The sequence below is a fragment of the Vanellus vanellus genome (genome assembly GCF_965231255.1).
Source record: "Vanellus vanellus genome assembly, chromosome: 4".
Taxonomy (NCBI): Eukaryota; Metazoa; Chordata; class Aves; order Charadriiformes; family Charadriidae; genus Vanellus; species Vanellus vanellus.
The window spans coordinates 16,522,384-16,549,411 of NC_138909.1; the positions used below are offsets into that span (position 1 = coordinate 16,522,384).

At 39.8% G+C, this 27,028-nt stretch overlaps 1 protein-coding gene across 1 annotated transcript in view; it reads right to left on the reverse strand.

Annotated features, from left to right (window-relative positions):
- NR3C2 (nuclear receptor subfamily 3 group C member 2) overlaps positions 1-25,827 on the reverse strand; it is a gene marked incomplete at its 5' end in the record, with an annotated part of 94,237 nt that extends 68,410 nt beyond the window's left edge. Inside the window, 2 exons of the mRNA XM_082482456.1 lie at positions 25,104-25,243; positions 25,772-25,827. Coding sequence (XP_082338582.1) covers positions 25,104-25,243; positions 25,772-25,827 — 196 coding nt within the window. The remainder of the gene's footprint in view (positions 1-25,103; positions 25,244-25,771) is intronic.
- Between the last annotated feature and the right edge of the window lie 1,201 nt (positions 25,828-27,028).

A 27,028-nucleotide genomic window follows, 5' to 3' on the forward strand; every position in this document is an offset into this window, starting at 1 on the left:
TGGTCAGTAATAACTGTCTTTTAAAGGCTACAAGCAATTCCATCACAACAGAGCCTTTTAACAGAATCTCTCAAGATCCCAAACACAGAAACGTTGACCAAAGTAATATTGAGACGCTTACCAAAATGAACTTAAAAGTTTTCTGCATTTGCTTGCTGACTTTTTAAAAAGGAGCCCGTTTTACCCTTTGAAATATGTACATGTCTGCCTATTTAATTTCTTCATTTTTCTCTCCATTAATTTATTCTTATCAGAAACCTCAGTTCTCTTATTCCAGGTAAATCTGAAGAAACAGTCAGAAGAAAGAGGATGAGGGGATAGCAGAAGATTTGACAGTTATGATGAAATTTCACAGTACGTTTAATGTTAAAGTACTATAACAACCTAAACCAAAAAAGTTAAATCAAGTAGTAGAAAGGGCGTTACACCAATTATGATGGCTATTTTCATCTCTAAAGGGACAAGCGGATCTTTCCAAGCACCCGAACCGGTTGCAGAGCCACAGGTCCCAGCCCTCCCTACCCCCCGAATTCTGGTCAGGCTTGCCAGGTAGCCCTGTCCACAGTCCTTGTTCAGAAACTCCTGACAGGACAGGGCAACCCTCCCAGGCTCCTGAAAACAGCTACTTCACCCTTTGCGTACCCCTTCGACCTCAAGAGGCTGAGCAAAGTATCACATAGCAGCAAAACCACTGATGAATCAAAGCTCTGTCTAATTATCCCAAATTTTATTGGGGATCATCTCGCAAGTGACACCCCCGTGGGTCCCCTTCAGCCAAGTGTGCTGGATCCAATGCCTCCAGCTGCAGCAACGGCACCAGGACGAGCTCAAAGCGAGAGCAAAGCTTGCCTCTCGGTGACAGCCATCCCGCTGGGCACTGGACCCACGTCTTCATTACTGCACCTTTTCACTAGGAATTGCAATTTGCTTTGCCACAGAAATAAATCAAGCGGTGATCTTTCACACTGGAATCATCCTAGGTCTTGAGGAACTAAAGCCACGGATGATTCGATCTGCATCTGGCATTTTCAACAGCTATGGAGTTACCACAGTTGAAAAAAGAGTCATCTTTTAAAGCATACCAAGTTTTTCAGACACATAATTCATATGCCAGAGTGAGATCTTGAAGGGATCAATCCTTTCTTTCATTATAAGGAAATGGATATTTCGGTAAAAACAAATATGTCAAATTTCAGCCCAAATAATGGTGGCCACTGAAAACAAAACTGTAAAAAGAGACATAGGACAGCAGAAAAAAAAAAAAAAAAATAATCATCTCAGGGCATAAATACACCATCACCGAGGCATAACACAAATTATTCCATTCTACTTTCAAAGATCATTCTGCCTAATTAACATAATCACTGTTTCAAAATGTATTTTGCTTAGAGAAAACTAAAGACCAATTACGATATAATTTCCATCCAGAATTCACCCCTGGATTAGGGTAGCTTCTCCTTCATGGTATGTAACCTCACCCATTGCATTCAATATGTTTAAGAAAAACAAAATAAAAAAACTCTATTCACATTTAACTTCACAAGGGGCATGCTTGAAAACAGATTTTTTACAGTTCTAATTCAATTTTCGTAATTAAAATTCCGGTAGTACTAAGCAGATTGAATTAATTTTAGTTTCCTGCAAGCAGCTATTTAATACAAACTCACATGAACTGAAATGTCATTGCTTACAAGAAGCGTATGAACGGCACAAAATCCTTTGGGTTAACCTTCATAAATTACAACAATTTTCTCATTAAAGTGAAGTTAGCCAACACCCAATCTCTTCAGCAACAGCTATCGGATCTAAAGCTTGCAAGAGAGGTCAGTAAAGCAAATGGATGCTTAAGGGTGGTGGTCATTTAGTGTAAAGCTATAATACGAATTTAACCTCAGTTTCACGTTGTTGACTATTTTCGTATTCCGTCAATGGTGAGTTTCACTACTGGCATCAAAAGCAATTGTTTCATCTTTGAAAAACGATAGTGACTAAAGGCAAAATTCCACTTGTCTGAAACATGTTTTCTAAGTAGAAGTGATAAAATTTGAATTAAGAAAACAGAAATTATGAAAAGGTCACTAACATAAAAACCTGACATCTGCCTTCTACTTATGCCAGATTACAGTGTGATTTATAATTGTGAGAGGATAATCCAGTCCTATGCTTTTCCTACTACATCCCAAATTTCCTAGCTCTATCATGCCATCTTCAGAAGTGACTTTGAAACTGCCAGGCACCAACATTAAAAGCCTTCCTAAAAAAAGTGCACTCGTGTCTGAAAACACAAAGAAAAGATCAAAATGAAAATTAAAAGCAGATGCACTTTATGTACCTAAAAGGTTTTTCCGCTTTTATAACTGGATTATAATGAAGTGTGGCACCGTGTTTCATAAAATTTATTAATCCAGTCCCACTTATTTACACTCTGAAGCAGCATAATGATTTCAAAGTTGGAGCACAGCCAAAACTCACATGCAGAAATAATTAAGAAGTTACATGGAAAGATCGGCCATTGCTGGATTTCAAGGGTTTTCCAAAGAGAGGCAGGCTGACTTTTAGTTAACCAGAAGACCAAAGTTAAAGTAGTTGTAGCACAAGATGAAGTGCGGAAGTGAACTAATTTCTGAAAGAGAATAGATGCTATGAAAAGATGACTGGAGCCTGACTTGCCCTGACATTTTAGCCCCTCTGAGCCCGGAGAAGCTGGTACAAAAGACGTCTCTATACCAGTGCCGATGCAACCGGAGACACTGTTTCTTCCAGGCAGCACCTATGCCCTGGTCTTGAGTTTACCCATCAGCTACGTAACTCAGCAAAAAGTAGTATGAGAATAAAAATCAAAACATTGTAGAAGCATGGAAGACATGAGTTTTGGGAGGACAAAGAAAAGCTGGAAAGCAGAGCACATGCATACATCGCAATGGGGAGAGCATATGACCTCCGCAAAGCTTCTGGCCTCCGCAAAGCTTCTGGCCTCAGAAGCTTCTGGCCTCCGCAAAAGCTTCTGGCCTCAGAAGGAGGCACATCATCCTCCCCACAGGCTTTCTTTGACTGCTTGAAGGTCCACACTTACTCCTGCAGTAGCGCTTTTGGCAAGGCAGAGGTGAAACTAGTCCAAGAGTACAAAGCCATTTATACCTGTACAAAGCAAGTGGAAGACTCTGCAGGATAGGAATGACAATGCTTTACCTCTATTTTAGCCAAGTTTAGATGATGTTTACACCAAGTAAAAGGGGAAATCAGACCGTAAGTGTAAAAAAATCCGCTATTTCTTTGCAGAAAAAAAACAGCGCGTGTTGGCAGTTCCCTCCTGAGCACAGCATACTCCTCCTGCCTCTAGGAGCATCCTTACCCCTCATATTTCCAAGATAATGGTCCCTGAAGATGTTGAGCCACTCAGCAGATCAGGAATACTTACTTTAAGGGGTGAAGTACACAGATATGGGAATACTGTTGGAGATGCAGTCATGCAGGAAATGTATTTTATTTATTCACCGATGCACAATGCCCAGTTCATTTTATCCACTACATTTCTCATCCACTAACTTCTCCTTCTATTCCTCACCTGAACAAAACTGTTTACACAGTAAGCAAGAAATCTAGAATTCAGCTCATTGTTATTATTTGGCAAAATTTACTTGATGAGAAGACCCTATATCAATTCTGCCATTAAGAATTTCTACAGCAAATTCCCGAAGATAAACCATCACCAAATGCACACAGTTTCTCACACTGGGAAGATATTCTGCAGAGTATCAGAGGGACTACTGCTTATTTTGATCTTTTCATTGGAAGTAAGAAGAAAGGAGGAGGAGTTTTCAGTGTAATTGTGGACAGAAAAATGATACAAAAGGGTGTAGAGAAATTAGAAGCAAAGACAGGAAACAAGCAATAAAATTGCGCTTGGAAAAATGCTACCGCATGTACCAAGGGAGTAATAGAAAAGAAGGAGTTAAAACCAAAGCAAAATAACAAAGCAAAATTTGGAAAGCACAAACATCGAAAGAAACCCAGGAATAAGAGGATAATCTGGATGTAAAAAGCAATGCGGCAGAGGAGAACTAAGCGCCAATAACACCTCTGGCTCTTTTTGCAGGAGCATTACACAGAGGAGCAGGCTGGCATGGCAGTGCTCTCTTTAAGCATTTCTTTTGCAGCCACACCTGGAATATTGTATGCAGTTCAGGCACTTCATTACTGGAAGATATAAACAAACTGGAGGAAGTCCAGAGAAGTGGAACGGAAATGATTAGAAGCCGGAGGGAGTGATTTACTGAGAAAATTTAAAGTAGCCCTTTACCCGCCTGTAACTTCTCTGATAATTAGAGACTGGAAATGATAACAGCCTAGTTTAAGTCTCCAATCACGTGTCTTAAGCCCTTTTGCCTTGGGCACTTAAGCATGTGCCTAGTTTTAAGAATAAAGAGTACACAAAGATTTTGACCTGATGAAGAGTGTAAGATTAAGTAAGGAAATAATTTCACATACCAGTGAAATCCTCCCGGGAATGAATGATGACTGAGTTACCATAAAAGATGGAGATTGCATTGCCTGAAATTTCACATTTTATTGCTGATAACGGAAAGAGTTATTCACATCCAAAGTTTACTTTCCATGAGACAAGAGGGACTATTCAAAATAAACCGTGTTAACCATTCACACAAGTCTTTGCCACAAACATATAGCACCAAGTTATCCTCCCCAGGTAAAGAAACTTGACTAAGCAAACATTTTTACCCTGGACGGTGTAAGCCAGGTGGAACGGTTCTGACAAATGACAAATTATATCCCAGCAGGAAAGTAACTGGATTCTCCTAGCTCCTCATGCACTGACATTGCTGGGAAGTGATTTTTAGGAAGGCAGCATCTTATATAATTGTTGAGCTGTCAGCAGGGCTCTACTGAAAGATACTTTTAAAGTCATGTAGATGCTGTCAGAGTCTGATCTAGGGAACAGGTGATTACCATTCACACAGGCTTTGTGTGCAATCTGGAAAAAAAAAAAACCACAACAATTCTAACAAAAAAAAAAGAAAAAAACCCAACACAAAAACCCCCACAGCCCAGCTGCAGGCAGCCTGCAAGCAAGCCTGCTGGGATGCAGCTTGCTATATAATCCCAAACAACATTCCAAGCCAATAGCCATGTTTGGGCACGTAGGATTCCCGAGCCCCTTCACCGATAGGCGAGGCCTCCCAGAAATGTTATCTTAAAGGTAACCACGTGCCCCCACCCCTCTGCACCTAGCTTGTGCTTCAAAACACTCCTTGATGCTCCAAATAACAAAGTTCATAGTTCCACTCTGGACAAATACCCTGGACAGACTTTTAGCTCATAAATAGGGAAAAGAAAAAAAACAACAAACACTGGAGGGGGAAACCTGGAGCAAGGGAGAAGTCTGCATTATTTACTGGAAAGTCAGCATTTATTACTAAAATTGTGTTGGATATGCACATCTGAATAGCATGCTAGCATAGGCTTTTGTTTATTCAAGTAATGTAAGCTTTATAATAAATTTCTGCAATATTTTTATAATTCAACATTTACCTGCAACCTACATGTAGATTTATGAGAGTGAGATAAGAACTGGCACAAAGTCAACAGGTCTCAGGTTCTGTGCATCCGTGTCTTGATTTTATATTACGATTTTTTTTATGGACTTTCCGTAGTACAGTTTTAAAGGTTTGGCAGAAGGTAACATGACTGCATGGTTGATCATTGCTTTCAGTACGTACATGGTGGTCCCTATAAGCCTGAGAGTCCTACTTCAGGGATTTTTTTTTCCCCTTTCTTTGTATAGTATATGTCAAAATGAATCTGCAAATTGGATGAAATCTGTCAAAAAGCAGATTATCATCAGTGGATCTTGTAGGACTACATATAGTTAAGGTTGCCTGACACTTCTCATTTTAAGACCTCATTTTCTATTGCTTATAACTTTACCACACATTAGCAGTTAGGGCTGAAATTTTCCATGCTGGATGTCTGCCTCAGGCTGAATTTTATTTTGCGAGTGTAAGAATGTATCAGCTAGAAGTACTAAGCTTAGTGCAAAGTAAGTTCGTGAATAAGGGTAGGGAGAAACATGTTGGTTTTCCCCCGTGTTACATTTTTCGCAGACATATTTGAGAAGCTCAAGAGCCTTCACACTTTGAGACAGACCCTTTGAAGCATCACTGCTCTGATACCACAGATGTGCCTTTTGCCATCTCATACATTATCACTTAAAATTATAACGGATCACAGCATAAAACACTGAAAAGTTGCAGTTTGTACGTGATATGATTTGCAAAGGTTTTGGTGGAGGTTAGCTGCCAACCTCCGAAGTTTCCTTCTGCACAGAGTATGGACCAGGGCAGGGGGTCTGAGCTGAGCCTGTGCTCCAGCCACCTCTTCCGTGTGCCACGCCATGCTTTGGCACAGGGACTCCACTCCCCATCACGCTCTCAGGACACGGCAAAGGAAGAGGAACAAGGCACAGGTTGCGAGAGCAAAGGGAACCACCAGGAGCTTAATAAGGAGCAGGACAGGAGTTTGGGGATGTAGTAGACTTGAAAGGAGAAAGGCTCCAAAAAAAGCAGTGAAGGAAGGAAGGAGATGTAGGCAGTAGGCTACTGGAGAAGCTGGGGAAGAGGGGAAACAGTCAGGAGAGTCTGACAGTACGGAAGCTGATGACTGAAGGAGAAAAGAAAAGGTCCAGAGGTGAGTGCTGGCCAGAAGCAGAAGGGGCAGGGGATGCAGATGGGTGGTAACTGGATAAACACAAACAGCTGAAGAGAAAACTATTCAGGGGCAGAAAGACAAGAGAATATCTCTCTCTACACTGTTAAAGTTGAATGCAGGAAACCTAAGTCTCAATTCCCCTAGAAGATGGCACAACCATCTCTACATTACAGAGTGGAAACTAAAGCCAAAAGAGTAAGGTCAAAAAAATTACTAATGCATTGGACCTGACCTATCACTCCCACACCTTGATTTTTCTGACTGTTTAGCATTTTTGAGAGAGATTGTTTTCCAAGGAGGCTGACAACCACCTGGTTGGGGTACCAGTCTCCGTGTGAAACAGTGGCTGCCAGTTCAGCAGCTGGAGCCATGTGCCAAGTGCTCCCAGCTCTGCTGCATGCAACTCCAGCTCTGCCCACAAGCTTTCCCAGCTCCTAGGACTTCATTTGCCGAGCCTGTCTTGGGGGTGAGCCCAAAACAGGCCTGCTGCCTCATCTGCTGCTTTCTGTAGGCATGGGGAAAACAGTTGCTGGCAGCTACAGACACTTATGGACGCAAGAAAGACCCCAAGAAACACTGTTTGCCCCCCAAATTACTTCCACCAGACAGCTACACAGCCTGGCAGTGGTCTGCCGGGTGCTGCTGTAGCAGATGAGTGCTGCACCAAGGGATGGATGTCCCACATGCATCCCGTTTCACCTCCCACCCTTTGGGCTGCAATGCTCCTGAGAAAAAAAAAAGCGTAAGACATTAAGCAGCTCCACAGCACCTGATATGCTGTGCTTGTACAGGAGACTGCAGAATCTCCCTCATAACCTGCAGTTCAGCTTCAGGAGTTCAAATAAATATTTACCTTAGAAAATGATGACAACATTGGCTTTTAATTTATGTTCTGTGCTTTTCTAAAACTGTGAAGGAAGAGGAAATGGCGCTTTAAGGTCCTAACCGCTGAAGTCTGGTGGAACGGGCTCTATGCTCCCGCACCCCCTTGCGTGGTCCAGCCTCCCCCCACACCTCTGGCTGGTGGGCAGAGGCAAGCACACCCTATAGCCGATGGGAGGCAGGAGAATCCTGCTGTCCCCGCCTCAGCGCACATTGCTTGCCCAGCCTGTTCGTGTAGGGGAGTAACTTCTGCCCACCTCAGCATAGGTGCCCACCGGCCAGCGAGGCCACCCACCACGGCAGCTAGCATGATGTCCCATGTACGTGAAGCTTGCACAAACCAAAACCAGTTGTAAAACTATAAACTTGAGTAAAAACATGAATTTGTGAACCAGTATCACCAAAACATGCAAGTAAGGCGAACTACAGGAGTTTGTGTATCTGCACACAGAAATTAAACTACAACGCTTGCAAGGGACATGGATTACTGAACCATCATAAAAATGTCCGGGCTGAGGAGCTCCAGTGCTGCATCCACACGTTACATTACGGTTGTAATTACACGCTCCTAAAACAGACTTTGCTAAACCAAACAATGTTTTCCCGCACATACAATTACATTGACTTTAATTAGGTAACTGGCTCAGTGGTTTTGATTGCTTCAGTTGGGTAAACACGTGACATGAATTGATCTATAATTAAGATGAACTTTAAAGATAAGTGTCCACGTTTAAGTGGTGGAGCGGACACGTTTGTTGCAGCCTGAAGACGAAGGAGTAAAAGTACAAGTCAGAAGAGATCCTTTCTTTGCCCAGTCAGTGATTGCTGACCTCTGTTTTTCATTATTACTAGGAAGTGGTCAGTTAACCCTCATCATTAAGCAATAAAGCGTGACAGAGAGTGCTGATTAACGCGCTGCTCACAAATACGGTCAGGCATGAGGAGAAACCCATGGCGGGCTCCTGGCAGTTTTAAATGGCCATTAGTTATAGTTGTGCAAGATGAAATTAACCCAGCTAATGAAGCACTGAGAAGCCACGGTTCTGCTGAGGGTCAAGGGTTCCCAGCAAACAAAACGTACGGTATGCTTACATATCATGGAAGGAAAAAAAAAAAAAAAAAACCCACAAACCAAAAAAACCACCCACCCCCCTGACAAGCTAATTAATGAAATTGAACGCATAGGGTAAATTTGACCAAACAGTGAATAAACATAACACCTGCAGTGCACGTATTAACTGAGGAAAAGAGGGAGAGAGGGATGGAAGAAGGGAAGCCAGAAAGGAAGGAAGGGGAGCAACAGGTTGACTTCAGCCTTCACCAGGTTCATAAGCAGCATACTAAAATGTGCTACAGAATTCCTTTTGCACTGCTGCAGGTGACACTGTTTATACCCCTATCCCTGCAAACCCTTTTTGACTGCCCTCCTCTTCGGACAGCTGAAGAGCTATTTCACTCCTTTACAGACTCAGCCATGGGGCTTCCTATGTCCCTTAGGCCGAATTTTGGCACCGCTTGGATTACCACACGTATTCCTCATGTTCTCAAATTGGTTTGCTGCTTGTAAACCCTTCTCCTATCAGACCCAGAGAGCTGAGGAAGCACACAAAGCAAATGGTAGAAGCTCAGGAGAAATACACAAGCTAAACATGCACATGAGCACGGGCCAGCTCATTCTGTGAGAACGACAGGATGGGCCTGAGCACCAGGAGTTTTTCTGAACAAGTACACTTCTCTCACTTTAATCTTCCTTTATTAGTCTTAGCAAGTCCCACTATAAGACACCACCTTCATGTCTGGAATCGGAGAGACGTTTTTACCAAGGCCTGCTCTGTGCCCCTTTCTGGATGCCAGGGGCCCTTCTCCCCTCTCTTTCTTAAACTTTTAGTTCTGATTTCAGCCGAAATCTTAATTTACCCCACATTTGGATGGAAACAGTTTAATTCTGAGGGTTTCCCCCACTTCTTCAGTTGACAATCTTCATTGCAAGTTAATTTCTTGGAGACTTCACATGCATACTGATTTTGGATTATGGATTGCATAATCCACATAATGCACATGCACATCAATTTTGGATTACCCCCACCTGCATTATAGGGCAATAGTTTAGATCTGTCTTTGCCTGCTGAATCTAAACGGGCACTTTTGCTTGTAGAAGCACACAGAGCATTTCCCACTTTTTTTCTTGGTGGCGTATTGTTCTTGCACCATGAACTTGTTATTGAAGGCTTCAAGGATAGAAAGAATGGTGACGGTAACACAGACCTTCTCCCATTCTTAGACTAACGGTAGTAGAAAATACAGTGAGTGTGGGAATGGCAATAAGAAGGGCTGAAAAGAGAGTCAGAAAGATGATACTGTCCTTCAGTTCTCTATTTCTGTAACATTTTCTAACTCTATGGAAAAAGGGATGCTCAAGTAAGGAAATTTACCCAAATACTGTTCAAAAAAACCTCTGCTGTTCAACCCTGTTCTGTCTTATCACAGTACTCTTTGGGCACGTACCAATACATGTGTTTTGGTTGTGCTTTTATGTCCTTCACTTTTTCATAAGCTTTCCACGAATGATCTTTTATTATTAAACAGTCAATGAAAGATCTCATCCTTGTCCTACTTCCTCTTCCTACTTTTAAATGAATAATTAACATGGAATAATTGGTAGGTATTCTTTCTAAACTTCTTACACGGAAGTGGATTCCTTCACAAAATAGAAGTGAAACAAAAAAAGATGCAGCTCAGTGTGACTGCTGTATCCAAGCACTTGCACTATTTTCCAAGACACTAATTTATTTTATAAAGTTGCATGCAATGCGGCTGTATATACAGATATATACAGATATCTAATATACTGTCTGCTGCCCTACATTCAGCAGAGTACCTGCATGATGACACAGAAGTATGAGAACATGAAATATCACTTGTAGTTCTCAGGGCTCTATAAAACACTCCAATATCTAGTATTCAACTGTCAGGCTGTGCGCAGTCATTAACTACCGCCCTCCCCCCAAACAAATGAACGTACAACCTGAAAGATAGTTTTGTTCACGAATATGGTGCTATCACCGTAGGAATACTGTCTTCCTGTTATTACTAAAAAGACTGCAAGTAAAAGACATAATTTAAAAATAGGTTAGTGTCTTTTCATTCCCTTTTTAAAATTTTATGAATAGTTTAGTATGCCAGTGCACACAACCTAAGAAGTACTTATTATTATTTTTTCCCAATAGTCCATCATTATCATTCTGTTGTATCAGAGAAAATTAGCACCTATCACTTACATAATTTCAAGCAGTATTGTTAAGAGTAGAATTTGCATGCATGATATGGTGTATAGGCTAACACAAGTCCATTTGCTAAATCCACGTGGTAAAATGGATGAATAAATAATTGAATGCTTAGCTCCAAATATATAATTATTCTTACAAAAAAAATTAGAGCACAAGTCTGTGAAAATACATATAATAATACTCATCTACAGCTAAATACCCTAGAAAAAAATGCCCTTTCAGAAATGAAATAACATAGGTTCCTAAAACGTTCATAGAAAACTTGCATAAATGTTTAAGTTTTGAAAGTACAGAACTACTGCACTTCTTCCCCATAGGCATTATATATAAATTCAAAACGTTGTCTCAGCCTAATGAAGAAAAGACTTAGAGTACTTGTGCAGAACATGCAAAAGGTTTGTAAACCTTCAAACTGTAGTTTAAATTGCTCCTGTTAGAAGAAGTTACAGCTCGGTTGTTCTGATCTGTTCCCACACACAGTATCATACAGTCTCTCCCTAAGAAAGTAACGTTACCTTTTTTAATATCATCCATCACCCTGGCTCTGTAATAAGCATCGCTGTTCTGACGTTGCAAGAACTGCTTGCCATATGTCTACTTCCAATACGAGTCGCATTCGTTATTTGTTACATGTAAAGAAATGAGACAGTGGGCTTTGCAACAGTAAGTACGAAACATCAAGTCCAGTCCTTTTCTGCATTAGAGTGAACCATAAACCAATTTCCAGATGAAGTAAAATAAATAGGCAGGTACAAATGAGAAAACCATGCTCTAGTACTTATGCCTGGTAGCAGTCCAAATGAATGTAAACATGCCATGAACAGGAAACGAATAGAAAAAAAATCTTCTATTCTGGATACAGTTTTCAGCAAGAATCAAGAAGAATTAAAGGCAAATGAGCAAGATATAGAAATCTGATAGAACTGCATTAATGCTGATAATAATGTCACCTTTTCTGTAAAAGGTGTGAAATATTAAATTACAAGAATTCAAAATATTCCACTTATCAGAATGGTCAGTAACACACAAATGACAATGCCTTTTGTTGGCATCTTGCAAGAACAGTACTAAAAGTTTCAAAGAAATCCAGTTTTCTTCTAATCCAATGCTATACTGTTTTTCTGTTTTATACACATCACATTGTTTTAAAATAATTCATCTGTCTTTCTATTGCAGAGGCTATTTCCATTTTAGCATTTTTCTCACCCCTTGACTTGAAAGTCAGCCTACATTCTAAATCTCTAGAATAAATTTCTAAAATAATAACCTTTCCACATTTATTTTCTGATGCATCTACTTAGTCCTTTTGAATTTCTTCAGATACTCATTTTCAGGCGAGAGTCACTGAGTAGTTTCAATAAACATAAAAACGTACTGCATAAAACAGTAATTCCATTACAGCTTTTTGCTCTTATTACTGGTCATCTGGTGCAAAACTGAAGAAAATCTGTAGATGGACCTTTTTTAAATTATTAGTTAATAAAAAAAAAAAATCAGAAAAAAATAATCTGTTAGGAAGCATGGAATTCAATCTTGAGAGGCAGAATATCATTCAGAGTTGACAGAACTTAAGTCTGTCTTTCCCATTTGCAACCACATATTAACTAGCAGTGGGAGTCAGCGGGAGATCTTCATTAGGTTCAGGCAGAAGCCTGAGCTCCTTTTGCAGTTAACCAGCCTCTGGGAGGGTAACTCTTCGCTGTTTTTTCTCCTGCACTCACTTCCTTTGGTCTGAGCTATTTGCTTTTCCACTAATAGATAGCAAAGCCCATCAATGTAAAGCAAATCAATTTGATAAGAGCAAAAAAATGTCAGGGACATTTTCTAGATCAGAATCAACTAAATCCAAAGCAGATCCTTTTGCTCTGAAAAGCAACACAGTGGAGGGAAAGTTTGGAGCAAGGAAGACTTACCCTGGGAGGAGGAGGATCACTCCAGGGAGCATGTAACAACTGGGACATCATGGGCTGTACCCACGAGTGCTGAGGGAGCTGGCTCGTGTCACTGAGAGACCACCCACCCTTGATTATCTTTGAAAGGTCATGGCAATCAAGGGAGGCTCCCAAGGACTAGAAGGACGCAGGTGTCACTTTTCTCTTCAAGAAGAGCATGAATACTTTTTTTTTTTCTTCATGGTGAGGATAGTCAAACAGGTTGCCCTGAGGGGCTGTGGAGTCTCTGCCCTCTGTGTATTCCTCCAAGATACTCAAAACCCAACTGGACACAATGCTGAGCAACCTGCTCTGAGCAGGAGGGTTGTATTAGACAATCTCCAGAGATCTCCTCCAACTTCAGAGATTCTGTGATTATATGGTAATGCTCTCTCATCTATTAATCCACACAAAATGGTGCTCTTTTCATAAAACTATGCACATTATCACAGCCTTTGATAGTCCTAAAGGCATGAAGTGATTAAGGCATATCTTCCATATCAAAGATATGCTATACCCAATATTTGATGAAGTGTTACACAAGGAAGCTTGAAACAAAACAGGAAGAAAAGAATAGCTTCTAAAAAGAAAAATTATATTGTGAAACATCTGCAGCATATTCAGAAAAGTTAACCACATCATAATAATGTGTTTCGGTATCCTGTGAAGAAAACTCATACAGAGTAAAAGTTGAAACTGAAATGTTGAACTTGTTGGGGTGTACAAGGATACAAAGATAAGGAAGGATGAATTTGAGGGACGCTAACATAGGCTCCCCCTCTAGGGCAAGTATCAGTACGTACTAGTGTTCTGGTTTGAGGTAAAACAGAACCAATTTTCTTTTCAGTAATTTTACTTTTCAGTTAAGTCTCTTCTAACTAAATAACTCTCTGAAATCAATGGCATATTTTTCAGACAGTGTCAGTTCCTAGCAGATAAGGCCTGATGATGAAGCTGGATTACAGTCTTCCCAGTTCACTCCAGTCAAATGGTTGAGGTGCAGCTCCTAAGACCTTGAAGCACCTTGTTGCTACTTAGTGGCAAGTAGCTTTGCCAGGAAGCACCACCATCATCAATGTTTCCTGCACGCAACCACGACCTAGGAACCTTGTGCCAGTTGCTGTTGCTGAACAGGTAAGAAGTCTCAGACTGCCCAACACCTCAAAACTTGAATTCTGATCCCCACAGCAGATTAACAAAAGTCTCTAACTACATTATGTCTTATGTCTACTCCCTCGGTCCCACCTTGCCAGAGCTATAGCTTATCCTGGGAAGAATGCAGATGGTGATTTACAATGAATCAGGATCACAAAGTCAAAGGGAAACTTGCCTTGGAGTCCACACTCACTTGCCACCGAAAACAAAGTACATAAAGGGTTACAGAGATTTTACAAAAGAAAGAGAGAAAAAGAGATAGAGAGGAGAGAAAGTAAATGCCTGAGGGAGTTGAATGCTGCCCTGGAGAACTGGACTGCGCCTCCTTTGCCATGAACTAACTTTAAAATAATAAGCAAGAAAAATCACCAATTAGCCTCCTTGTTTCCTGAATATCCAACTTGAGATCCAGAGTCTGATTTGCAGTGGTTTAAGCAATCATAGCTGCAAGTCAAATCAATAGGAATTGCACTTTGGATGTATTAAGTGCTATAAAATGCCAAGTACTTCTGCCCCCTGAGGTCCTAGATATCATAAATCATGAACCCCAAATCAGTGGGTAAGTCTGAGCTTAATCTGTATCTTAACTCCTCAACTGTAAAACAGAGGTAATAACCACTCATGTTATCTTGTATTGCAAGGATAAATTAAACAATGTTTGTGAAGCACTTCGATATTATAGTGATGAGCATCACAGAAGAGCTCTGTAAGAAATGAGTAATTACGTCTTCTGAGCAAGGGATGAATAGTAATCAGCAGTGAAGGCACAGGACCATACATTGAGCAATGAGAAGAATACAAGATATTGAATAGCTGCTCATTAATTGAATGTTATCCAATTTGTTCAATGAACAAGGCAGAGGTCTAATGGAAAAAGTTGTATGTGATTGTGTAATTAAGGCTGATTTAGAAATCATTACGTGCGGTGTAGATGAACAAAGACCAAGCAGGCCAATAGCATTCATTATTTCCATATTTAGTTGTGATTTTGCAAACTTGATTTTTTTTTCCTCCCCAACATCTTTTTAAAATAGCAAACTGGGAAAAACCCAAGCAGCTCAAAACCCCTGAAACCCACCATTACACCTAATATAAGAACCCACAGAGAGGAGCAGAAAGGGGTGGAAGAGGCCACAACCACCTCAGGTGGCCCTGCTGCTCCGAATTCTGAAACAGGACAAGAAAGGGTCTGCCATGCTGCCCATGAACAGGAGCAGGACATCAGCAAGTTCTACTGCACGGGAACCATGGCACGCATGAATCCCAAGCCCCAGGTCATCATCACTCTTGAAATGGACTGACTGACCCACGTTCCTTTCCTTAGGGCCCTGGATTTGGCAACTCAGCCATGAGAGATGGCACCAAACAATTTTATAGGTTAAAACCAAGTAATAATTCTGTCTTACAGAATTTCCTCTCCTTAAACAATAAAGACCTGTGGGCTTCAAAGTTGATCACGGGCCATTATTGTTTCTAAAAAACCTGATAAAACTGCCTCAGTCTAAGTCTAGACTTCAAACTTAACAAAGGCACTCCCAACCTTCAACAACAACAACAAAAAAAAAACCTGTGCTGCAAAAAAAGGCTGAAATCCTGGCTTCTTTTAAGGCAATGGGAGATTTGCCATTACCTTTTCCCACTCTATTTATATCCGAGATGCTAGCAGATGCCTTGTTCCCTCTGTCTGTAACAGACAGATCTGTATGTACATTTTATCTCGTTTTTTCGTCTGGAGACTGTTTTCCCACCCTCTTATTTAAAATGGTATTAGGAGGTATAAAAAGATGTTTTGTTTCTGGCTTTATGTATTTATATATTTGTTTTGAGGTTTTATTTATTTAGAATTTCTTTCAGCCACGACACTGCAAAATTCCTTATCTCTAACACTGTTTCGCTGAAGGCACCTTGCAGGATTATCCCTTTTTGGCTCTTAACTACTTAACCTGAGACTGGAAGAGCCTTTTCAGGCTCTAAAAATTTTCTGAACCTTGAGGGTTGGAGAAGAGAAGTGCTATTTGCTACTAAAAGTGAAAATTATAACATTGCTTCGATAAGCTGCCAAGGCAGGTAGATAACAGCATTTTATAAAGTGGTATCTCTTAAGAAGCAGTACCATAGCTGTAAGGAGCTAAAGCATCTCACTAAGGACGTTTTATGATTTTTGATATGCTTTATACTGTTTGATATAGAAGATCTTGTACATATATTTATGTCCTATTGCAAACTCCAATTTGAATGTTCGTTCATGCTTTAGTTATCCATTTACAGTTGTATTGTATTAGGCATTACAAAAAAGCCCCAGCAGCACAGCATCCAAGAAGCCAGACCAATTTTACTTCAATGGCAAAGGATTTCTCAGTAGCCAGGCTCTCACTTGAGGGGATTACTAGTGAACATAACCAAGCATAAGGTCACCTGATGGGGTCTGGGGGGTATCTGCAGAGGCTTAGCCAGATAAAGAGAGTTATTTCAAAAGGACTTCACTCTTCTCAGCTTTTGTCTGAACTCAAAATGAGAAAAAAGTCATCGCAGGAGACAGACATTCATCTGCTAGTACAAATACAAAGCAATTCTGCCTTATGCAAGATCCGAGCACTTTACATCAATTTTTAAAAACTGCAGTCCTCTACCCCTGTGAAGATCTGGGCATCCACCATCACTACAAGTGACACATCCTAAAAATGTATTAGTTGGTTCATCCTCTCTTTTACTACCCATACACTTCCATTATTTTTGGAGTCAGATGAACCCTCCAGCCTTCCAAGAACACAATATTAACCAAAAGAGACTTCTTTGGCCTATCCTTTACTATCACAGATAACCAAATCATATTATACATCAGTTACTTCTCTTGCACTCCATTTCAAATTAGGTACTTAAAACCTTCTGACTCCTTTCAGGAAAGTGCCCCCAAAAGCCCCTCTTTTTGGTGGTTTGCAACCTTCTCAAAATATCAAGCTAATGTAATTTTTACACATTTGGTCTTATTTCAGTACAGTTCTTAGTTCAAAATAAATTCTCCTCCTTCTCAGTTGTCTATTCCTCAACTGTGAAATATTTATAGACAGCAATCATGTCCCAACTCAGACTCTTTCTGGGTAAGCTAAAAAGAGCTAAAAGTGTTTAGTCACCTGACACATAAGACAATTTTATTGCTCAGATCATTTTAGAAGCTCTCCTAATGTCTTTACTTGCCTCTGAATCAAACTGTCTTTAACATGCTGGTGACCTGAAATACACACGATACTCCACATATGTACTCCCAGCATCATTTGTACCACGATGGTGTGAATACTCCCCTGTTTGCTTGAAATAGTTGGTGCATCTCATCACACGGATTTTGGATAACTACCTTACACAAGTGGCTCAGCCATCTTGGAACTATTAGCTAAAAGGTGAATTTCCCAGGAAGCACGCTGTCTACCTTCCCTATGCGGCATATAGAAAAAAAAATCCATTCTTTTTTAAAGAAAGGGCAGTTAAGTATTCAAGAAAACACTACACTAATGGCTGTGACATTTGAACTTTTGTTAGCCAAAATATTTATGACTACCTTAAATCAGCATGTGTTCACAGGGCCATCCCACCTCTGTGAAGACTCTGATCTACCAGAATGTTACCCTGTGATGCGTTAAAAAAGAAAACAACTAAAAAACTGCAACTCAGTTCCCTGTCACATCATAAGAATGCCAAAATTTCCCCTCTCTTATAAGGATGCAGAAGGCAAGCACGTGAAAGCCTGGATGATGTTTGAATTTGTGGCAATGGAAGGACGTTACCCAATATAAACCAACCTTACCACTGCCTATACATTCTGTTTACTGCATACCGTGCTTGTGCAGGCTGGCTATCACCTACTGAATATATTACTTTATAGATGACACAGTCTAGAAATTAGTATTCATAAAACAAAGAGCAAAAGACAAACAAAAGAGTGCAGGAGAACAGTTGCATGCAGACCTCCTAGCATCATGCGATTATTTTTCAGGGCTAGACAGCAGCCTATATTTAAATTATCACCCTTGTACTCATTTCTCCCTCTCTAGAGCAAGACACACTTACATGGTAAATAACAGTTACAATCAAAAAAATTGTGAATGTTGGGAAGTCTTGGGAAGGGAAGAAATTATATTTATGCTTTTGTAAAGGAATGAATGTGGATTTTTGGCTTTCTTGACATAAAATATTTTTTCAAATAATTTCCCTGGCTGTTAACCAACTTGTGGTTCTTTGTGGCAATGCAGCTGCTAAACTCACCCATTCTTTGCTTGTTTTAAAACCAAGATACTGTATCACCTAGATAGTCCCCAAACCCACCCTCCTTCTTTCTGAAACGCTACCACAATATGCTTGCTCTAATAGCGCTGCACTCCACATTTAACATGCATCCAGCATTTATTTTTGAGCATTGGTCAGTTTCTCATGCAGGCCACATATCCCAAGAGCCATGAGGAAAACGTTTCCTCCTATTCTACCTCTCCCCAGCTTTAAAAATATTAAATTGTAATACATGCTCCATCCTTTAATAACCTTTCCTTTTTTTGTGTGTCACACTTCTTGCTGCTTGGCTTTTTTTGTTTTTGTTTGGTTTTGTTTTTTTTTGTTGTTGTTGTTTGTTTTGTTGGTTTTTTTTGTTTGTTTTTAATTTTTTTTCCCTTTTTGGGCTCCCAGTGCAAATCTTTCTAGCTCCTTCCCCTACCAGGCTCCTGAACTCCGAGCTCCTAGTAACTAAAGCCAACCAGGAGCAGGAACGAAGACTTCATTTCATTGAGCAATACTGCCTGCCAGAGCGAAAAGCAGGAAAAGTCCTTTTTATATCTATGAAAGCATGGAAGGCTGGTGGCAGCTTCAAACCTACGATGACTTAATTATTTAAATTTCATTTTACACCTATTAACCATAGCATATCAAGTAAGAGTAGCAGCTGCTACATGAATCTGACCAGCTCACTTGCCCTCAGCAGATCACCCATCTGCTTGCTCTTCACCTAATATTTCTGTTTGATAGGTTGTAAAACAGATTCTCGCAACAGGTCAGGAACAGAGTCAACTTCAAATCCCACATAGAAATTTCTATGAAAACATATGGACATCTATACTGAGTGATGTCGAATTTAGAGAGGCCACTGACCTTATGAAAGTGGATAAAAGGAAAATTACAGCCTGTGATGGAAAAACACTGACTCCATTACAGTGAATGAACAGAAGAGTGGAGAGTGAAGAACTGTATGTATAATTAATTCTAGTAATACAGACTTACAAAATTCATGGGTGCACACACTGCAAAATGGTGTGGAAAATGCCTTTCTATAATGTATCAATTTCAGCTCCTACAGCATAAAATATATTGCTTCTTTAAATGATCAATAAGGTAAACTTTCCTGTTCGCCAGCAGTATTTTATAAAAATGTAAGTTACGCTAATTAAGCAAATGCTTCAAGAGCTCTGTATTCCAGCATTTAAATTTTCATACCTTGATATTTTTTCCACCTTAATTGAAATGAAAATATTTAGTTTCAGTTTCTCTTTATTTTCTACTGGGGGGCATAGAACCTTGGGAAGTTCATGAGTGCATGCGAAAGCCACGGGAGGATTACCTGTTTCTGAAAAAACATGTTATGCATAACGTATCCCTTTCCCCCTTGTGTGGCCTTCTGGAAGCAAAGACTGCAGAGTACATCCAAAAAAAAAAAAAAAGAGTATCCCTGGGATATTATGCATCTGGCCCATTGCTAAACAGTTGTACAGTGCCTTTGCTTGCCAAAGAACTGAATTTATCTACCACTGAATTTTCAGGCTGACAATAGCTTACAATCCTTCATGCGAAGATGAGTCTCTAGAAGGCTGTTGGATCCCTTTGGTTATGGCAAAAAGATCGGCCTTAGTGCCTGGGAAGGCAGACTGGGAGTTACCCCAGGTGACTGCCGAGTTGGACCCTTGATCTTGTAGCCCAGATTGTTTTGTTCCTGTGTTTTCAGAGCAGCCTGGCACAAAGGGAGCTGAAGAATGGCACTTCTTTTCCGTAACCCTATCTTTGAGGCAACCTCGGTTCCCACAGCTGTGCCGAGTCCCTGCAGATTGCTACACAAGAAATTTCATCCCTTCCACTATTGAAGCGAAGTCTTGGATAACCTGCTGTTCAAACACGCAGCGGAGGTAGGATTTCGTTGTTACTAGGCTGCTCGCTGAGGTGCACAGCACATTTACTATATCCAGGAGGCCATTTAAATAAGACGGCATCAGATTAGACTTTGAAAAATTTTCTTCAGCCAAATCTCTCCCTCCTTTACGTAGGCATATAACAAATGTTCAGGTGAAAAAGAAATGCAACTCTAGAAACTTCTGTTGCTGTGTCTGTGTTTTTACTTCAGAGGGGAAGAGAGATCTATGTTTCTGGCTTAAAATAGCAGAAATAGCTTTAAGGCAAACCTCCTGGAGCAGGAATCAACAGCAAAATCTGAAATTTATTGAACCATCACATCCTTGCATTTAAAAAAATGGCAAGCTTCCCTATCACTAATACGATATAATTTGTTAATTCTTCCATTTTAAGTGGCCAAAAGTCTCCCAGCAAATATGCAAAATAACTGGAAGATGATGGTCATTTTTGCTGTAGTCTTTACCACCACTTGGAAATGAAAAAATGCCTTCCTTTTTTCTTACCTTTAAGCCAAAGGAAGAATGAAAGATTAACTTTAGCAACTTCAGAAGCAATATAAATTTTGATTTAGGACAGATTACCTCATACTTGTCTGGAACTTGAACAAATGAAGACTAAAAATGCAAAGCATACGCAAGAACAGCTGTGATTTCTGACTTCAAGCCTGTTACTCTCCTTAGAGAAAGCTGGTTCATTGGAAAAAGAGAAGACAAGACTGGCCAGGTGCTTTAGGTTCCCTCACAGTACAGTGTATTTTCAGCATATGACTATTATGATCATAAATTAAAGTTTAAATAACTTTATGATTGGTCATATCATAATTTAGAAAATCATACAATATAGTTATCCTAGGTAAAAACGCATTATAAATACAAATGTCTTAACTTTTGCAGTGACACTATTTATCAACGCTTATGGCTAAAGGATTTTAGTGTTTGTAAGGCAGACCAAATTTATATCAGTGACACAATCACGTTTCTTCATACCAGACTCCTGCTCATCAAGTCAGTCATCAAATATTTTATGCCTGCTTGATACCAAAATTTGTACTTTGATAATTTACATCCCTGGAACGAATTTCACCTGAAATTACTTATGAAATTTCACCACTAACCCATTACAATACTTTTTTGTATACAGCTCTCCTTCACATAAATTCATTAGACATTGCCTGCAAGTCCTCAAAATAAGATTCACTGGGAATACAATTACCAGATTTATAGTAGGAAATTCAAGCTTTAGTTTCTTTGTTGTTGTGTACTTTCTTGTTTTTAAATTTCAGTGCAGTTGGTCTTTTCTGTTATAATCCTTCTGTTTTATAATATTTCAGAGGAGCACAAAGGAATCGACACTCAAAAGCTGTTCAAGGCGGACTGACAACGTTAGCAATTCTAGCTGAGACCCAAAGAGCTGGGTGGTGTGCAGTGGTCCCTCTCTCCAAATCCCCCCTTTCTTTGTTTCCATGCTTTTTGACACAATTTGTCTCCCCGCTTCATAGAATCACACAATGGTTTGGGTTGGAAGTGACCTTTAAAGGTCATCTAGTCCAACCCCCTTGCAATGAGCAGGAACATCTTCAACTAGCTCACTCGTTCTTGTCCTTCCACCTGTACACCAGTTGCTCTCTCCCACAATTTTCATCCCACAATATTTTTTGAAGGACTATCAGTATGTGACTTTTAAAATTAACCTAAATAAAACTTTAATTTAATCAGCAGAAAACTAATGACCAAAAGCCTCTTCAAGAGTTCCTCCATTCAAAGAAGGCACAAACTGAAACACAGGAGGGTCCGTCTGAACATCAGGAAGTACTTTTTTACTGTGAAGATGACTGATCATTAGCAGAGGTTGTGAAGTCTCCATCCTTTGAGATATTCAAAAGCCATCTGGACATGGTCCTGGGCCACTGGCTATAAGTGGCCCTGCATGAGCAGGGGGGGCTGGACCAGATGACCCCCAGAAGCTCCTTCCAACCTCAGCCATTCTGTGGTTCTGTGAAAATGGCACCAGCTGTATTTAATAACAATGGAAGAGGCGGACATTTTTGACACAATGTAATTTCTCATGCCACTTTCTACTGAAGAATGTTTAGTGGATCAAGTCAGAACTATGTGTGTGTGCGTGTGTGTGCACATGCATATAAAATGTATAAAATATATCCGGAAAAATATTAATGAATCTTTAAAAAGTCTATACGCATGATTTCAGAGAAATGGTGAATGAAACTTGAGGAATCTCTTCTATTCTTTTACTACAGTCTTTTAGAGAGGGAACAATTCATTTTTACTCAAATAAATTAGCCACTGCAATTATAAATTCCCCAGAAAGTTGTTTCTATGTTCACAGAGGGAGTTTTACTGTTTTCTTTGTAATAAAGACAAGAATGCAAACACTTACATAAAAAACACAGCTTTAGCTCAGAGCTGAGACAGATATGCCCAGGATCTACATTTAAAGTAGTTCTTCCACTTTGGTTTATTTTTTATTTATACCACGCACTGAACTACCATAGTTTTAAAAACATCCTCATGAACATATGATACAAAGTAATTACTACAAGTATTTCATTTAAAATAGGAAACCTCAGGACAGGTCACGTACCCGATTGAAAAATTTATAATGACTCTACCAAAAATGTTTGTTGTTTCAAAACCACCTACACAAATTTTTATTCACATTGATAGTTTCAGAATGTTTGGAGCCAAAATGTGTATTATGTTTTTGCTATGTCCTTTTGTGGCTAATACTCTACAATGTACTTTTGTGCATATACGCACACACACACATATATATATTTAAAAAAAAAAAACAAAAACACAACAGAAAAGTGCAAGCTAAGTTTTCAGTGTTTGCATAACAACAACGCTCCTGGTAGCATCAAGAACTCACAGACATGTGCATACCAAGCAGAAATCTTGACAGTGTTCACATACCACTGGTAGAAACATGTATGTTAATATAATAATTCTAAAAAAAATACATTTTAAGCTAATTTAAATCTCCTATCTTCAATTTTTAGGAATGACAGGGTTATTCTGTGTTTCATTTTTTGAGGGGTTTTTGCTTAACTCGTAAACTTTCAGTAATTACTGATAACTTTTAACTACATTTTACATATTTATTTCTATGCTTGATTACAGAGTAATCCTTCCCCAATAATTTTGGTTTCTGAGGCTTGGAAACGTAGTCTTGCTACTTTAACTCATAAAGGGAATCCTTGCTATTTTTTCATAAATTCCTGTAAAGTTGGATAGGTATATCCACCAGATTATGTCAGAAAGGACATCAAAAGACAAGGGCATGGTAAATGTAGATACGTGGTAGCTTGAAATTACAGTGATTCAAGACTGGGAAAGAAGCTTTCCTGGAAGGCAGGAAAGGAGGAAGGAAGACAACAAAAGGTGCTGTCACTTCACACAGCATATGCAGATGTATGCAAACCCCCACCATCACCACCTAGCCAAAAAATATCCTCGTGATTCAGAGGCCAGCTTAGACATGGATGTGTGAAGACTCATCCATGATGCGGCATGGAAGCACATGGAGGAATCACTCAGTGAAAATAAGTAAGGTTTTCCAGTTCACGTGCTACATTAAGTGACTAAAATCTCAAGGAAGAAGTTGGGGAATGAAGGCAGCAAGGTCAGCTATTGCACAACAGTAAGAGAAAATGCTTTCAGAAGAGGGAAACCTTTTCCATGTCCTTATAACTTTGGGAAGTTCATTTCAATGAGACCGACACTTTTGATGACAGACAGATAAATAGATTGATAGAGAGATATTACATGAGGTCTTGACTTCAATGACGCACAAGCCCTCCAGGTCTATTTAACAGAGAGCTAAATCCTTATTGCCATCAGCAGCAGATTTAATGATCACAGAAGAAATTAATCACATCACACACTGCCTCACTCTTCTCAGTGCACAAGCTGGACACCATATTAAGAACCTCTTTTCTTCCTTCTAGGTTTTTCTTCATGAAAATAAATGAGTAAGTAGATATTGACTGCTTCATCAGTGGTTGTAAGAACATCTGTTCATCAAGCAGAGTTCAAAAAACCTATACAGTATTTATGCCCTCTGCATGCCATGAACTCTTATTCTTCATCAGGCATTAAAAAAACTTCATTTTTATCACTTGAAGAAATTGCCTATGAAGTCTGTAAAGGCCAAACATTTTCTTTTATCCTAAAAACCCAAGTCACGGAAAGGCACCACCTACCAGAGGTCTTGTAGCACTCTGAGTGATCCTAACTTCTTTCTATTAAGATGCCCAGGAAAGACTAGCTACACCATAATTAACATAAAATAGGGAGATGACAGCAAAAGACTCCTATGACGGTGATACAGCTATCAAAACATAGTCCTCGTGAAAGTCCCAGTCCTTAATGAAGGAAACAATCTCTAAGAAAAGCACCATGATCAATTCCTACTTCCTCATCAATATACCACAGTACAGTAAAGCCACTTCTCTTTTGCTGAAAGATGAAGCAGATGCACTATTGAGTTGAAAGCCCCGGAGGTACCCACAGGGAGGCAACTGACCTGAGTGAACTGTAGTGTCATAAGGCTGCCAAAGCATGATGAGACAACCATATTCATCCTCCAGTACAGGAGCAGCAGGAGTGTGTTTTTAATTGTATCTGTGTCCATTAAAAATTACAAAAATCCACTTGGAGGAGTGGAGAAGCAGACCTATTCAGCACTGGCATGAAGTAAAACAACGCATCCTTTAGAAGGTGTACACTGCAAAACGTCCTGGCATATTCTACATAAATTATACCACACATAATTGGAGTTCATTCAACTTCTTTTTTCAGATTAACACAGAATTTTATCAACAGCAGAAATCACATAGAAAAACATACATGCACATATATGTATATACATTTCTATTTAAAAAAAACCAAACCTGCACATATTTTGTCTGTTCCTTTTTGTTGTTTTTCATTTTGTGTTTTCTTACCTTCTACTGCTCTCTTGAAGAAAACTTTACAGCTGCCACATGTAACCACCCCATAATGACATCCAGATGCCTCATCTCCACACACCAAACATACTTTGGAAGGTCTTGAAGATCCAGTTGATACACTTCTCAATGAAGAGCTGGAGTAAAAAAACAAACGAAACAAAACAGCTATGAATATTTCAAATCACGCTGGCCATAATGCAAAGTTCAATTAAGAATTTATAACAGGTATATTGCTCAAGGCACCTAACAATTAGGAAACCACAACTCTTTCTGGCAGTGCCTGGCTGAATACATGAATTGCTTTAATTAGTAAGTGCAATATTTTTATTGTCTGTTTTAAAACACCCATAATATATCAATGTTAATGTAAGAAGTTACCACAAGGGCAGTGGAATTTATTGGTAGCAGATGATTAAAACTGAAAATAAACAACAAACAAACCAACCAACCAACCACTCTGGCAGCAACCTGATAGCTATAAATTTTCTTTCTGTTTGTTTGTTTCAAGCCTTTACAGCTAAGGAATACCTGTAATAAAACCGCTAAGACCATTTTACTAAGTACCACAGTTAAGTGATATGCACTCTCCTGTCCACATTCTTGCTTACCACTACAGTGGTCCTTGAGCTTATATCTAATATTTCTGTAATTTAACAGCTTACTTCCGAAGTAGTTTTGAAGCCTTTTTACATTCTACAAGTGCAGAAGACCCTCCCATATGACCGTAGGTGCCAGAAAAGCAGCACTAGAGGTTCAAAAACCATCTTGAAGTTTTGCAGACCGATGCACCTTGCAAACCCAGCTTCAACCATCCACTGCCTTCTTAAAAGATGGGGCATTTCTGTTGTTGGGGTTTTTTAAACCATGATTCTCCGAAGGCATCTTTAGAAAGTATTTTCTACTGGCAACCCTAACAGACAGAGCTCTTCAAAAACAAGTCACGTTTCATGATGCAGTGAGTCTCCTCCCTCCCTTCTTCCCCCAGGAACTGGAAATGCCACCCTAATGTAATCCGTACGCTTGGAAAAAACGTGTCAGATACTGAAGGAGATGAAAGCTTTGGATCCCTCCCACGCCTCAGGAGGGCTGGGGAGAGCGTTTCCTTCCACATAGCCTCTCTTCAGGTAAACGTGACCTCTTGCATTTCTTCACGTGTTATCTCTCTGAATGCTGCCAAACAACTACTAAAACAACCCTAAAAGACTTTACACTGGTGGCGAAATAATCTGATAGTTCAAATTGCAGGTCACAGGCTATTTGTCGGTCAGTCATTGGGAAACGAAGTTCACGGGTAGTCTTAATTCAAACATAAGATAACCAGCTTGCCTAAGAAATCTCAAGCATGCACCCTTTGCCTTTTTCCAATTTTCTGTCTTCCTTTAAAGAGGTATACAGAGGCCAAGTGATTTACCCAGGGGCACAGCACGAATGTCACTCCAGATCAAGGACCACAACTCTCCTGGCCTGCAGCGTTACTGTAACATCAAATCTAAATGTCTTTTTAAATGACAGTGTTCAGATGCTAATCAAAACGTTCCAAATAGTATTCCTGCTCTCGTCTGCTCACTAGTCTGTTAGATTTACTAGTTTTAGTCCTTGTACTATTTATACTTTCATTACATAACATCACACTAGTTGATAATTGCTAGGTGATGGCATTAGCTCATCTGTTAGAGAGACAAAGGAAAGCCTCATCAAATCTACATTAAAATAAGTTCTGTGTGCTCAAGTCACAGCCATACCGATGCACACCGCATTAATCTGCCCCTAAGGAAAGGTGCCTTCTTCAGGATTTGCCAAGACCGTGATGGCATTGAGCTCTGTGTTTGGATTTGTTTAGGCAACAAACAGGACTTTCTCCCTCTAGCACGTTTCATACTGCATGAAAAACATTAAGCCTCTCATTAAACAGAATTCTT